This window comes from Rhea pennata, chromosome 6 (assembly GCF_028389875.1).
Source record: "Rhea pennata isolate bPtePen1 chromosome 6, bPtePen1.pri, whole genome shotgun sequence".
In the NCBI taxonomy this organism is placed as follows: Eukaryota; Metazoa; Chordata; class Aves; order Rheiformes; family Rheidae; genus Rhea; species Rhea pennata.
Genome location: NC_084668.1, coordinates 11,267,669 through 11,281,794, shown reverse-complemented (window position 1 = coordinate 11,281,794; position 14,126 = coordinate 11,267,669). Strand labels below are relative to the sequence as shown.

The window sequence follows — 14,126 nt, the reverse complement described above, 5'->3', positions numbered from 1 at the left end:
GCGAGGAGTGCGTTGGGAGCGCAGAGGCTGCCGCCGCGTCGCAGCCAAAAGCCTGCCTGCTTGGCCTGGGTGCCCTCTCCCTCCCCTGCCCCAGCGATGGCACGGGTCACCCCTGAGAACAGCCCGGGGTTTTCCGCTGGCTCACGAGGCGCCTGAAGGAAGCGAGGTGGCATCCAGGAGAGGACGTGGGGCTGCTGTAACTCTCTCCGCAGCTGGGAGCCAGACCAGTGAAGCACAGCGCGCCTTCCTCTCCCAGCTGAGCCTGCTTTGCAGCGTAACTGAGAGTAAGGTTTATTTTCTCAGTAGCCTCTCATAACTGAGTCTCTTATAATGCCAGTCTCCTTTTTTTTTTCTTTTTTCCTCCCTTCAAATTTGTACCCAGGCTGTTACGTCCGCGCGCGTTGCGCTCAGCCCTATCGTTTCAGGCGGGTCAGTCTGCCGACTGCCGTGAGCGGAGCGTGCTGGGCGCGAAAGCCGCCCTCCCTCCCGTCAGCCTTGCGAGCGCCCCGGCGAGCCTGAGCACGGGCGGCGTTTATTCCTCGCGCGCCAAATCTGTGTGTTGGCGTAATTGAGAGGAAAACTGTCTGCAGCGAGCTGTAACTTTTTGAAATTGTCCTCAAAAGAACATGATGTGATTAGCCGGTTGGACTTGCGAAGGAGGGGCTTTCTGAGCTCGCTGTTGTTTGTGTGCATCAGATGAGTCTCCTTCCCGGGATTACCAGGTCGGAAACAAGCGTAAAGCCTTCGCCTCCCACGTGCAGATTACCTAGTCTGAAAGATTATGTTCTTTGTTAAAAAGAGGAGAGGAGGATTGTCTGCCTAGCGCTTGACGCTTCCAAATAAAACTGAACTGCTGGATCCTGGGCAAAGCCAGAGGATCTGGGGCAAGAAGTACTCTCTGAGAGGGGAGAAAAAAACCCTCTTACTTGCTGCGTAATGGACCAGGAAAATGCCTCTGTAGCTACCAGCGGGGTTGCATGTGGGGGGAGCCAAGGAGAGGGGGACGGGGAAGGGCAGCTCAAGGCTGATGGTGCATAGCCCCATCCTGCCACAGGGTGGGGGGAAAGAGGGGGGGAAAAACTGGTTAAGGGAATTAAAACAACTGTGGCCTGAAGCAGTATGTTTTTGTCATTTTCATTCCATTGAGCTGTAAGTCAGTGAAGAGTGAGTAGTGTTACGTGACCTGGAACGACAGTGGTTTTTTGATGATAGTTGATAGCTAATATGTGGCAAAGGAGCAAATAGGAACATCGGAGTGCTCAAAATCTGTGTGTTCTGTTTTAACCTAGGTTTGTCTTAAATGAGCTGGTACAGACTGAAAAAGACTATGTTAAAGACTTGGGAACTGTTGTGGAGGTAAGCTGAAATAAACCCTGCTAAGTTAAATGTTTTCCCGCTAAAGACAACCATGCAGAAAAGTGACAACATACAAAAAAATTGCAACATGAGAAGGATAGTGCTTTATTTTGCACACTGCTTCCATGGTCTCCTCATGTTGACAGAAACAAAAAAAAATGCCCTTGGAAAGCATTTATGTTTCCATCTAACAAATGTTGTGTTTTAGGTTTCAAGTCAAGTGTGCAAAGATTTTTTTCTTGGCTACCCCGCTTTAGACAAATTCTGCTGTAGTGCAAACTTGAGAGGTGGAGGATAATTTATGCTCCTTAAACTTGTTTTTTTTTTTTTTTTTTTTTCCCTTGCTGTCACGCAGCAATCCTACTCCAAATCGGTACTGAGTAGTGGTAGCACATGCTTATACTTGAATTGGCACCCAGACTGAACTCTGTGTTGGAATATCTTCCTGGAGGCTGGGTTTTGGATCTGTGCTGAGGTGCATGTGTGGCTCATGGATTATTGTTTGCAAAACACTTGAGACAAATAATAGTGGTTATGGGAGATTTTCTGTCCACTTTTTGAAAAAGAAACATAGTTTTGGAAGCTTCCAACTTGTGAAGAGCTGGCTGATCCCTAGGGATTACCTGTCAGAGACACCACACACACATGGTTCTGGTTTGTTTCTGAACAAGGCCTCAGAACTGGGGGCACCTGAATAAAGTGGGCTTTCAGGAATGCTTATGGCATTCACTAGTACAGGGAGAATTAACTGCCCATCTAATAGTGATTTTCAAGAGCTTCCAAACTTGAAGACCTTGGTGTTATCACCTGCTTGCATCATGCTCCACTGACTAAGCTGACAGGGCTGCAGTGCTCCAAAAGCTCGTAAAGAAACTCGCTGGAGATGTGAGAAATCCTATCTATTTGACTTTTCAAACTTAACACATGGCTTTGTGCTCCCACAAAATACTCCTATTGATGAATAGAAGAGTTTGGCTTTTTCAACTTACCAGAGAAGCCAAGAGCTTGATAAACTTCTTTTGCTTAACTTTTATCTTCTAACTGAGCTTGTCAAAGTGACATCTAATAGAGGTTTGTATGACTATTGTAGATATTCAGAATAAATATTTGAGAATGTTCTTTTGAGCAAACCATATAATTTAAAGTATCTAGAAGAGTTTCTGATTTTAAATTGTACAAAAGGTATTTTAAGCACTTTCAAATCAAAAAAAAATCCTGACATTAAACTCTTACCTTTTCAAAAAAAAAAAAAAAAAAAAAGGAATGTAATTGTTCTCTCCCTTCAAGTGGTCACTTTGCTAATCACTGATGATTTATCCTAAAGGGCTTCATGAAGAGGATAGAGGAAAAAGGAGTTTCTGAAGAGATGAAAGGGAAGGACAAGATAGTATTTGGCAATATTCACCAGATCTATGACTGGCATAAAGAGTAAGTTTTTGATTTTTGTCTCTTTTTAAGAGCCTTTCTAACCACACATGCATAACGGATTGGTGTGTACAAAGTCTGTACGTTTAAGTTGCTTTGAATTGAACATCAGCGTGTCATTAAGGCTGAACTTTGAATGAATGTTACTTCACATAAAGTGCTTTCTCTTAGTTTTTAAGTGCTGCTTAATAGCTTCAAAATTATGGCTGCCTTGGATCCTGAGAAGAGATTCTAATTCTTATGCTTTTAGCCATAGTTTCACAATACGTTAGATCCTGCTTTAGGGCTCTGTGTGCTCCATCAAAAATGGCATGGCGGCTTGATGCAAAGCATCACATCAGTCCTACATAAACTCCTTGTTTGAGTCAAAAGGTTTTGGAGAGCTAGCTTTGTATTCCATAGCTTCATGCGAGATCATCTGTGGTACTGTCTGTGATACAGCTTTATGCTGGCTCAAGCTCTGCCAGGAGTGCTGGTCAGTGCAACAGAAATGTGGTTGTATACTCGGAAGAGTCTGATGTGTGTCAGCACTGTGCTGCCAGTAGCTCTTCTACTGCTTTCTGGGGAGCCACAAGATTCTTCATGGGAAAAATATTCGTATGATCAAACTGTGGCTCCAACAGCTCCCAGCTGTTTGTGGATCCCCAGAAAAGCTGCTGAGGCTGTCGTTACTGAGATGTTTGGGTCACAACTGTAGGCTCATCCCGCCATTGAGCAGTAGCAATTCTGGACAGTCATGGTTTCCCTCCTATGTATGAACTACTTCTATGTCACCTTCCTCTCCTTGGCTTACTGAGGTTTGTGGCATATATCTTGCCACCTGAACTTGCAGTTTTCTGTGACATGAAGATCATCACTTGCAGCTGATAGGGTCAAGAACGCTGACCACACCAGTAGTGGTCACTACTAATAGTTGATAAATGCAAATACCTTCAAGATATTTCTCATGCAGAGGCTCTGACAGGCTTTGGCCTCATTGGTGCTTTTGACTCTGAGTTCAGAATTCTCTTCCTGTAACATCTCATTCGGTCCCAATACAAGTAGCTTTTAAAAAGTTGCTGAAAATAAGAGGCTTATTTCAAGCCCTGGATCATTTACACTGTAACCTTATGAACAGCACTGTCTTGGTTATGAACCACGCAGTCATCATTTCAATTCTGCTGTTCAGAAATACTCTGCAGTTCGGGTTACCTAGAACTTGAAAATGCATGTGCAAACTTGAGATATAGACAGCGGGCTAGATCTTCCTTCTGCTCTGTACATTTCCCTCACCAAGGAAATAGTGTCTTTCCCATCAAGTGTCCCACCAGTGCTTATCTCATAGCCTAGGCCTGCCCTTATGTTCTGAGAGTAGCTCCTGGAGCACAAAGAATCATAGAATCAGTAAGGTTGGAAGGGACCTCTGGAGATCATCTAGTCCAACCTCCCGGCTCAGCAAAAACTACAGAAAAATTCTCAGTGTATATTAAGTTTGTGCCAGCAATGGAGTGTTTTTGCTGGTGCCATTCATTGTTTTATTATTATGATAGGAGGTTTCTCTAACATACAGGAAGGGATGCACTATTTTTAGTTAGTTCTGCATATCTAGGTCAAGAAGTCTCTTTAAATGCAGATGGGTTTGACATTTACATAGGACTGAGGAAGTAGCTATAGGTGATGGTAGTGATAGGGCTGTTTAGTTGAGGCAGCTGTCCAGAATGCATCTTCCCTTCAGGTCCTGGATTTTCTTGGGACCAGACCATTCCTGGCAGGTCCTCTTCCCAAATCTGGCTATGGTAGCACATCCATGGAAGCATTTGAAACAGAAATTCTGCAGTACAGAAGAAGATCATGGAAAGGAAAATTGTCAGGATTTAGCAGTTAGAAAAAACTACCAGCATTATGGTTTAGATGCTTCTATTTCAATTTCAGGCATTTCTTTGTATTCTTGGAAAGGGCATTCAAGCTAGAAGTTGCCAAGCTGCAGGTCAAGATAAAGACTGCATTTATGAGTGTAAATAACAGTAATATAGAGAGAAATAGTGAAAAAAACAGAGTATGCCAAAACTCCACCATCAAAAAGCGTTCTGGACTGCTTCTTCAAGTGGAAGCTTATGTCACTCTTCATGTTGATCAGTCCTCCAAATCTGCTCATGCAACTGAGAACTCCTGGTGAAGCTTCAGTTGAGTTTTCACAAGTGTTTTGAGGTTTGGAAAAGTGTTGCTTTAGGAGTTTTCAGTGAGTGAATGCAACTCTTGCAAATAGATAATAATTGGCACTTTTTAAAATTTGAAACCACTATTGGAATAATAGCAAAGAAGAGTAGATAGATATCAGGATGAGACTTTGCAGCTCTCATCTTTTGTTTTAGAAATGCTGCTATTAAGGGCTGAAGCCAAGCTGCACATTTCATTTATTATTGAATTCTAACACTAAAATTGCATCCATATATTTTGGAGGGATGACTGGCTTGTTGCTGGGATGAACTAAAGAAGTTTTCTGAAATATCAATATTCTTTCTTTCAGCTTTTTCCTGGCAGAACTGGAAAAATGTCTTCAAGAACATGACCGTTTAGCACAGCTTTTTATTAAGCATGTAAGTTTTACTTTGTTACCAATCTCTACTGTAATTGACTTTTAGATTGTGATGGCTCCTTCCTGAAAATACCTGCTTGTGTTAACTTGCTATTTCTACAACTTAATTTAAAGACAAAGCAGCCTTAGAGTTATGTATCTCCAGTGAGCAGCTGGATTTCCATCACTGTCTTCATGCAGACTTACTATTTTTGGAACAAAAAAAAAAATACATGTGGCCATGGATATCTGCAAAAATATAATTATGAGAAGTGCTTGCTGACTGCTATGACTAACATAGTCTTTGTGATATTAGCCAGAGTAGAACCCTATAGCAAATTTCAGACCTGCCGGTGTGGGAAGAACATCTTTTGATTAACTGGCTGCCCTTGTGGAATCTTCCCCTTTCGTAAGGTGCAGGAGTGGAAACTAGAACCAGTAGTTTATTTTTCTACTTCAGCATACTAAATATCTAATTAAACCAAAAATGAAGAAGATGAGGCAGAACATCTTAGCATCTTTCTGCCAGCTTTTAATAGCAGAACAGAATGGTAGCCAATATCTTACCAGGCTACTCTGCATCTTTCTTTAATAGGAGCGGCGATTACACATGTATGTGGTATATTGCCAGAACAAGCCACGATCTGAATACATAGTAGCTGAGTATGAGGCATATTTTGAGGTAAGCATGGCTCATTATATATTACTGCCTTTTACAGCTGTGAGTCCTAATCACGTAGACTATGCTGTAACCTAACCTATGCTGTTTGTCTAAAACAACTCTAGAAGGTTTTGATGCTGCTGAAGACTCTCCTATTGGGAAAAGAAGTTCTTCCATTTGTCTCATTCTCGTGTTGTTAATTTCTAATTAGCAGTTACTGCATTGATATCTGTCCAAACGAAAACAGACTTTTTAGTTTGTAGTCTCTAAACAGGGGAGGAGGGTGAAGTTGGTGGAGCTGGGAGGCGCCTCCCGTAAATTCCCAATAACTTTTTCTGTTTCAAGAAATCTTGGGACTAGACACATTTAGATATAATTGTGAAAGAAGCTTGTTTAACAAGGGAAAGATGTTTCATTTCACCCAAGGCCACGAGGCATGCTCTGCAGGACTTGTTTGTGAGCAAATCCCCGCTGTAGTGGGAAGAGCAGTCTGCAGATCTTGCAGCATTGCTTGGTCAGCTCAAAGAGGGAAAGAATCCTGTGCTTTAGAACATCTTCCAGCTCCGTCATGACTTTTATCCAGTCTTTGCCTAAATAGGATATGCCAGATTTTTAAATCCTCTGAAATTCCCTCTTGCAAACAGAAGATTAAGAACAGGCCAACTTTCTGCAGAAATAAGCCTCTGCTGAGATATTTTATCATGTTTTCTCTCTTACTCTGTGATTATTTAAAATTGTTTTTAATCCTCCATATTTTTAGGAGGTTCAACAGGAAATAAACCAACGGCTAACCATCAGTGACTTTCTGATCAAGCCTATTCAAAGAATAACTAAATATCAACTTCTTCTCAAGGTGAGTGGAAAGATGCAGTTTGGAATAAACTATATCTTGCATTAGATACTGTTATTTTAAATTAATTTTAGTTTTAATTGAAGAATGACTTCATCAAACTGAAAGGAAGGAGGAGTCTGTTCATACATTGGTCTGCAATGACAGAGGCCAACGAAAGATGTCCAAAGAGCAGAAGGGCATTTATCTGTACAAGCAGTTTGTAATTGATGATACTCAAAAGATTTTTTTAAAATTTTCTATTGGATTTTTTTTTATAGAAGAGTAAACTTCAGATAGGATTTTTCCTCCTGAAATTCCAGAGCAAAGTTCTATTCAGTTTTTAAAAACGACAATAAAGATGCACAAGAGTGTTAATAAAGCCATTCTTTGGTACTGAATAGAGGCATATATATCTAATAAGCACTATAGCCTCAGTTTCTGAATATCTTTCATATTTTTCAAATTACCATGAGAAACTTACATCCAGATTATTCTGATGTCTGAAAATTTGGGGAATTCAAGGTAATTTTTTTGCAAGGAATCTGGCCATTCTGGCTTCTACTGACTTCATTCACAATGCCAAATGCTCTTCATTTCTGAAATTTCGGCCTTATGGGTCTCAAGCTAATACCTAAAATAAGGCATGTCTGAAACATAACCTATAATCTCCAGCAGCACCGGGGTCTGAGCTGGCTTCTTCCCTTTTTCAAACTAGTTTCAAGCAGGCTGCCATCAGCCCACAGTTTGGTAATTGCACACTTGCAAAGAGACAGTGGCATGTTGCCTGAAGTACCAAAAGGAAAAGAAAAATATCCTCAACTGTGTGTGGTCTTGTGGCTTAAAACATGGACCAAATCAGCATGCTGAAGGGCTAAGCTGAGCTTTGTCTCTTTCTGTGGTATTTTCAGCAATCATCCGCACTCCTTTTACATATCTATGAAAAGTTCATAACATTCAGCAACCTCTGAAGAAGAATTTATTAATATTGGCAAGTTCGTTCACATAAAAAACATGCTAAATAGGCTTTTTCTTTCTCAAGTGGCATGTTGTGTTTTCTCTTTCTGCAAACCTTTGTGTTTTCTCTAGGACTTCCTGAGGTACAGTGAAAAAGCTGGTCTGGAGTGTTCTGATATAGAGGTATGTTTTCATGTCCTGGACAGTACTGCTACATAATCTAATAGAATTTTAGATGGAAAATGAGATCCTCAGTATTCCTTTGGCAATAATTGAAGATCCTACTGATAGTTTAAATTTCTTATTTTTCTTTAGCTTAAGGCAGAAGTAAACTCTGCCTTAAAACTGGCCCAGTTACCTGTCTTCTTTTGGATGTAATTGTAAATCTTGCATGAGGGCCACACTGTGAATAACTTCTAGCAGTGATCAAGCTGTTGAAATTTATCATTTGATACTTTGCTTTTAGAGTCACTCTGATTTTCTTTCAACAATCCAACATTGTTCTTACTTAACAGAAAGCAGTTGAATTAATGTGCCTTGTACCAAAACGCTGCAATGACATGATGAACCTGGGCCGTCTCCAAGGCTTTGAGGTATGCATTTGTGTTCTGCTTGTAATGACAGCTAGCTTCTGGTAAGATTTTAAGGCGAGGAAAGGTGTTTTATCTTTCTCTGGTCATCTGTATAATCTGCTCTACTCCAGGCAGTTTATATAGTGCTTTGTTCTTCTCCAGGGGTGAACTGCATGCTTTGGTGACGTATTTAAGGTGGAGAGGAGGATATACCTGTTGTTGTAAATTTGCAACAGTCCGTGTATTGTTTCTTCAAAATGTGAGGCCTGTAAAAGCTTCTGCAAGCTTGAATTAGACTTCTTATGGTTCCTGCCAGAGCAAAATAAACCTTGAAGCAGACTACTCTGCCTGTTAGAAAGATCGTGTAGCATTAATGTGTGAATAGCTTGCTCTGGGTTTGACAACGTCAAGGAGGGTACTTGAAAGTTATAACCCCAGCAGTTATAACTTGTGGTTTGTAACCGAGCTAGTGTAGACTTTGATACTCCTGATAAGATGCCTTATCTCCAAAAGGAAGTCAAGCATGTCTTACCACCCTATGCATCATAGCATTGCTGCAAGCAAGTAGGTCCTGTTTTGCATAATCAGAGGTGTTGTGCCAATAACTACTATTTGGGGAGGTATAGAGGGTACGTGATTAGAGAGAATTCAAGGCGCTATAGTAACATGAACTACATAATGGGAACAGTGTTTGAAAGTAAGTATAAAAACACTGTAGTTCAGACCTGATGCTTTTGGTTTTGTATGCGCATCCATTGGCAATGAGGATAAAGAAAATCTGTGTTATTTTTCTTAAACTGTGCTCTTGAGTTAAAAGATTTCTGCTTTGATAAATTAGAGGGAATATGTTGCATGTGAACTCAGTGCTATTCAGAAAACTTGAAATGAGTGAAACTTAGCAGATGTCTCATGGGACCATGCTGCGTCAGGGTTTGTAATGTTGATGTCTTGTCTGCTTCTCAGGGCAAGCTGACAGCTCAAGGAAAGCTGCTGCAGCAAGATACCTTCTATGTAACAGAGCAGGATTCTGGAGTTCAGTCTCGACCGAAGGAGCGCAGGGTTTTTCTCTTTGAGCAAATAGTTATCTTCAGTGAACTGCTTAGAAAAGGCTCTTTAACACCGGGATACATGTTCAAGAAAAGCATAAAGGTAAGACATAGAATGGAAGAGGCAAGTCTTGTTTGATGGTCAGGTAAGGCAATTGTATCAATTTTCTGTGCTGTGAGGTTGGTCAGTCTTGTCAAAGATGGGCAATAATCTACCAAGAGCATTTGCATTTACCTTTCAGTGGATCAGAAGCCATTTAAGAGCAGTATCTCTAAATAAACTGCTGTGTACCTAAATTTGCTGGGTGATCTTTACACGAAGCACAGCCATGGCAGATCCTCTATCACTTGTAGCTCTGAATGAATAGCTATTGTTAAAAGTCTTGCAGTAGTCAAAGCAAGAATACTAGTTGCTTTTAAGTCTGATCATGAAAGCTGGGGGAAGGTGTAACATCTAAAACACTTATCTTAGGCCTCACAGTAAGTCAGAGCTAAGCCTGTATGTGACATTACTGGAAATACTCTCTGTAATGTGGGGAGGACTTCTAGTACAAATATGTATGTTGCAAAAAGACAGAACTATTTCCAAAAAACAAACAAAAACACACATAGTAATAGAAGATTAGATAAGAGGAATTATAAAACGAAATAAACTGTAAAGAAAGTGTTAAGAATTACTTCTGTTTTAAAATAATCTTTCCAAGAAGAGCAGCTAGGACTGGAAATAGCTTGGTGTAACAAATGCAAAGTTAACCTATGAAATAGTATTGAGGGGTACTGAATGCTAGACCTCTTTTGGTAGAACAGCCTTTGCTGCAGCTGCAGAAGGAACAAAATCACTGGTTTATTTGAAAGTCTTGCTCTTTCAAAGCTGAAAAGCCAGTCAGGGATTGAAGAAGCCTTTTTTTTCTTTTCAAAGATACAGGTTAGAAAGAGGTGTGAGCGAATGCATTGTGTTTGCTCTGAATTTTGAATGATAGAGTAGTATGAAATAGAACAATATCAGATGAAATTATGTACCTGTACCATATATAAGTGAATAAATCTATAATAAATGGTGTATTAACTGAAGTAAAGCCATCTTCATGGCTTTAATAAAGTAAATGCAGAAACTCCAGCATTTACTGCAAAGCCTATATCCAGTTGCAAGTCAGTATGTTTAATAGTTTCCAATCAAATAATATGCTGTAAAGAGAAAACCTAAAGTGCACAAATGAAAAATAAACTTGATTTAGATGATCAGCTTTGATTTTATCTTATTTCTGATTTAAATAATGATTAAATTTGGAGATGAAAATAACTGGAATAATTTTTACTTCTGTTTATTGTATGTATAACAATGAGTCTTTTATCTGCAGGAAACAATTCCTGAATTGTATATTGTAGACAAAGAGAGAAAAATAAATCTCTTCTAATGTCAATAAAATTAGCTTGCCTCAAGGGTACAAGTTGCTTTTTTAGTTAAACAGTGTGTGAAAGCAATGCCTTTCCCACTACCTGCATTACTTTAATATTTTTTTGGGTGATAATTTTGCAGTCCCTCTTCCATTTGGCAGTTGCTTGTTCTCCTTTTGAGTGCCTACGCCTACTGTGGGATTGCCTGTGGGTCCATGTGCATCTCCCCCACTGGTGTTCAGAGTGTGTATGCCAATAGCACTTGAATTTTTCCTCCCACTCTAGCTATTGAGCTTCTGACTGCTTTTGCATTTTTGTTGTGCCCTCCCACAGAGATGAAATCTACCTCACAGCGGAGTAGGACCATTCCCCTGTATCAGCTCTTACCTGCTGGCCTCATAGCCGTCATGGGAATCGTGACCTTGCAGTGGAGCCTCATCCTTGGTTGGATGATTCCCTAGCGAGAGGCAGTTTTTCAGAGATGTCATGTATAAAGGCTGCCCTATCACTTGTCCTTTCATATCTCAGGCCTAAAACTAAGCATGCAGAGGTCACGTCTGGTCTGAGTTCAGGAACTGGAGGTTGAGGCAACTTTACTTGTCAGCTAGGACCGAGTTTCCTTGACCTTTGTTTGAGTCCTGACAAGATCCTGCTGGGAAAGTTGAAAGGAGTGTTGCAGCAATAATCAGGACCTATCTAGCTATCTTGTGGCAGGTCTTTGATATCATATGCAGCCATCGTTGTCCAGTTCGGTGGGAGACACTCCCTGAGATATGAAGGATGTTTCACTGCTGCTGACATCCTCCCACATAATAGAAGGACCTAGCCAGCACCTTAGGTCCTGTTTGTTTCCTCTCTGTCAACAGTCATGGCTGAGAACTGAGGCTTAGAGTCAGAGGTGCATGTGACTGAAGTTCAAATGCAGCCATTCTGGTCTGTCAAGGAGATAAGATTCACAAATATTTTTCTCCAAGGACTGTCTTGCTCAGACTGACAGAAGCTTTATCATAATGTCCTACATTAACAAAGAACTCTTCCTTATGCAGTGAGGTAGTTAACATTCAGAAATAGCACATTCCTTCTTGGATGCATCACAGTTGGACACCTATCAGGCTTTCAAAACACCTTAATCTTTGGAGCTGTCTACCTTTATCAGGAAGAACCCTCTCCCTGTCCATCCTCCCCACTGCCTTTTTATTTTGCCTGTAAACCACTAACTCTTTCTGGAGGTCTCAGGGATGAGAGTTTCAGTTGCTGCACTGTAAGATAACTCCTCCTTGTTAAGTGTACTAAATTGCCTGCTATAGCAGGGAAGTGGAAGATTATGTGTGGCAGATGTTTGCTCAGCTATGCCAAGCTATTCTTTTTTACTGTCAGGAGAAGTCAGTAGACTTAGAAGCCTCGCAAGTACAAGATATCCTACAGGACAGTAACTGAAATCACCATCTGTGAGATTTCCGGGAAGAGTATCTGTGACTACGTTCAAGTGAAGTGGTTGTACACAGATGACATGTAATCTGCTAGAAATAAAAAGATCTGTTAGAGTATCAGTGGAGAATTGTCTTTTTTTTGGTGTATCTTTGTATACTATCCATTCCATTTTTAAAATATTCTAATGACTGAGAATTTCTTTCCCATGGAGGATAAGAAATGTAAACACTAATTTAAACTGGAGAAATGACAGACTTTATTTAGTAGGAGTAGTTAACTCTGTTCATGAGATACAGTGAATTTTTAGCACACCATTCAGCCTTATGTTACCTTAAAATAGAAGTTGTAATTCAACACAAGGCAGATGGATGTCTGCTATATCTGTCATAGCTTTATTAAGCATCATATTTAGGCTTAAAATTTATCAGCCTAAACCTAGATGAGGCAACTTCTTCTGATTAAGATCTGACAGTCTGGTATGGGGTTCAATTAGTCATTTTCAGGAACTTTGTACGGTGATTTTATTCCAATTCCTGAGTAATGCTGAGTAACATATGTAACATATGCTTAATTTGGTTTGTTGCAGATGAATTACTTAATCATTGAAGAAAACGTGGACAATGATCCCTGCAAGTTTGCTCTAATGAGCCGCGAAACATCAGAGAGAGTCATTTTACAGGCTGCTAATCCAGAAATTCAGCAAGCTTGGGTACAGGACATCAACCAAGTCCTGGACACACAAAGAGATTTCCTAAATGGTATGTACACGGTCATTGCACTGAATCCCAAACACAACAGGCTTTTAGAGTCTTTACATCTTTGGTCCCTCTCTGCGAAAAATCATGCAGCAACTTCTTCCTAAGGAAAATCCTTAAGAGAAGGGGCTAATCTTCCTGTCATTAAGCACTGGACCCAATGGAATCCACAAAATACATGTGAAAGAGTCTTCATAAGTTATATCTGGGCTTCTGACAGAGGCCAGCTCACTGCCACTGTGCAAAGGACCCTGCGTGCTGGGTCTGCCCGGCCAGACAGGATGGGAGAGGGGTCAGGCAAGCCCATGCTGAGCTGCACTGGGAGCTGCTGGAGCCCCATCTCGTGTCAGAGGCTATGGGATGCTCTGGCTTGGCTCCAGTGGTGATATCTTGTGGGCTGTTTTTTGCAGCTCCCTGCTTAAATAGGTGTCAGATTGCTGTGTGTTTGGCCTTGTAGATCAGCCAGGTTCACAGTCTGGTCTGAAGGCCCTCCCTTAGACAGCATGTTGTGGCAGTCTTTTTGTACAAGATCCTTTAAAAATACGGGGCTCTGCAGACTATATCATCTGGTGCTTTCCATTCTACAGGAAGATCTTAAATCTAATCCTTTTCCAAGACTGAGCCAAAGCTAGGTTGCCATTGGATCTCTACAACATCTGCTGCTTGGTCAGAACAAGCCTTTTCCCCCGGAACCTCCTGTTTAATGCCACAGTGTGCTATGGCTGAGGACATGAGGTGGGATGTAGGCTGCCCAGCCATCCACTCTTTTTCAGGTCCAAATTCCTCTGAGCAGCAGCTGCTTTTGACAAAAAAATAAGCGAGGGGACAAGGAGATGTCTGGGATTGTTTTCCTAATAAACCTAAGAGTTGTGAATGAATAGGTTCTGTCTCAAATTTTCAGCTATAGTGCAGGAATAGTTTAGGGGTGGTTTGAAATAATATTTAAAATTCAAGCTGTTTGTTTTTTTAAAAAAGATTTTTTTAATATTCATTAGAAATGTGAATTTTGAAAATACAAATGGCTCAAATTCAATTAACAATTTTAGCTTGTTCTCACTCACTGGATGAAGGAAAGAGAAGGAATGAGGACTAAAGGAAAAATTTTGAAATAGTATCTTCTGTTTGTTTGGAGCAATGCGGTAGGA

General features: G+C 40.7%; 1 protein-coding gene across 6 annotated transcripts in view; it reads left to right on the top strand.

Moving 5' to 3' along the window:
* Positions 1-14,126, top strand: part of KALRN (kalirin RhoGEF kinase) — a 515,818-nt gene that overhangs the window by 469,015 nt on the left and 32,677 nt on the right. For 5 of the 6 annotated variants that reach the window (XM_062579292.1, XM_062579294.1, XM_062579296.1 and 2 more), the window contains 9 exons: positions 1,290-1,356; positions 2,681-2,784; positions 5,288-5,357; positions 5,931-6,017; positions 6,757-6,849; positions 7,915-7,965; positions 8,298-8,375; positions 9,318-9,503; positions 12,813-12,984. In XM_062579292.1, the coding sequence (XP_062435276.1) occupies positions 1,290-1,356; positions 2,681-2,784; positions 5,288-5,357; positions 5,931-6,017; positions 6,757-6,849; positions 7,915-7,965; positions 8,298-8,375; positions 9,318-9,503; positions 12,813-12,984 (908 nt within the window). Of the gene's footprint in view, positions 1-382; positions 629-1,289; positions 1,357-2,680; positions 2,785-5,287; positions 5,358-5,930; positions 6,018-6,756; positions 6,850-7,914; positions 7,966-8,297; positions 8,376-9,317; positions 9,504-12,812; positions 12,985-14,126 lie in introns of those variants that run through there. The other variant, XM_062579297.1, reaches the window with a different exon arrangement.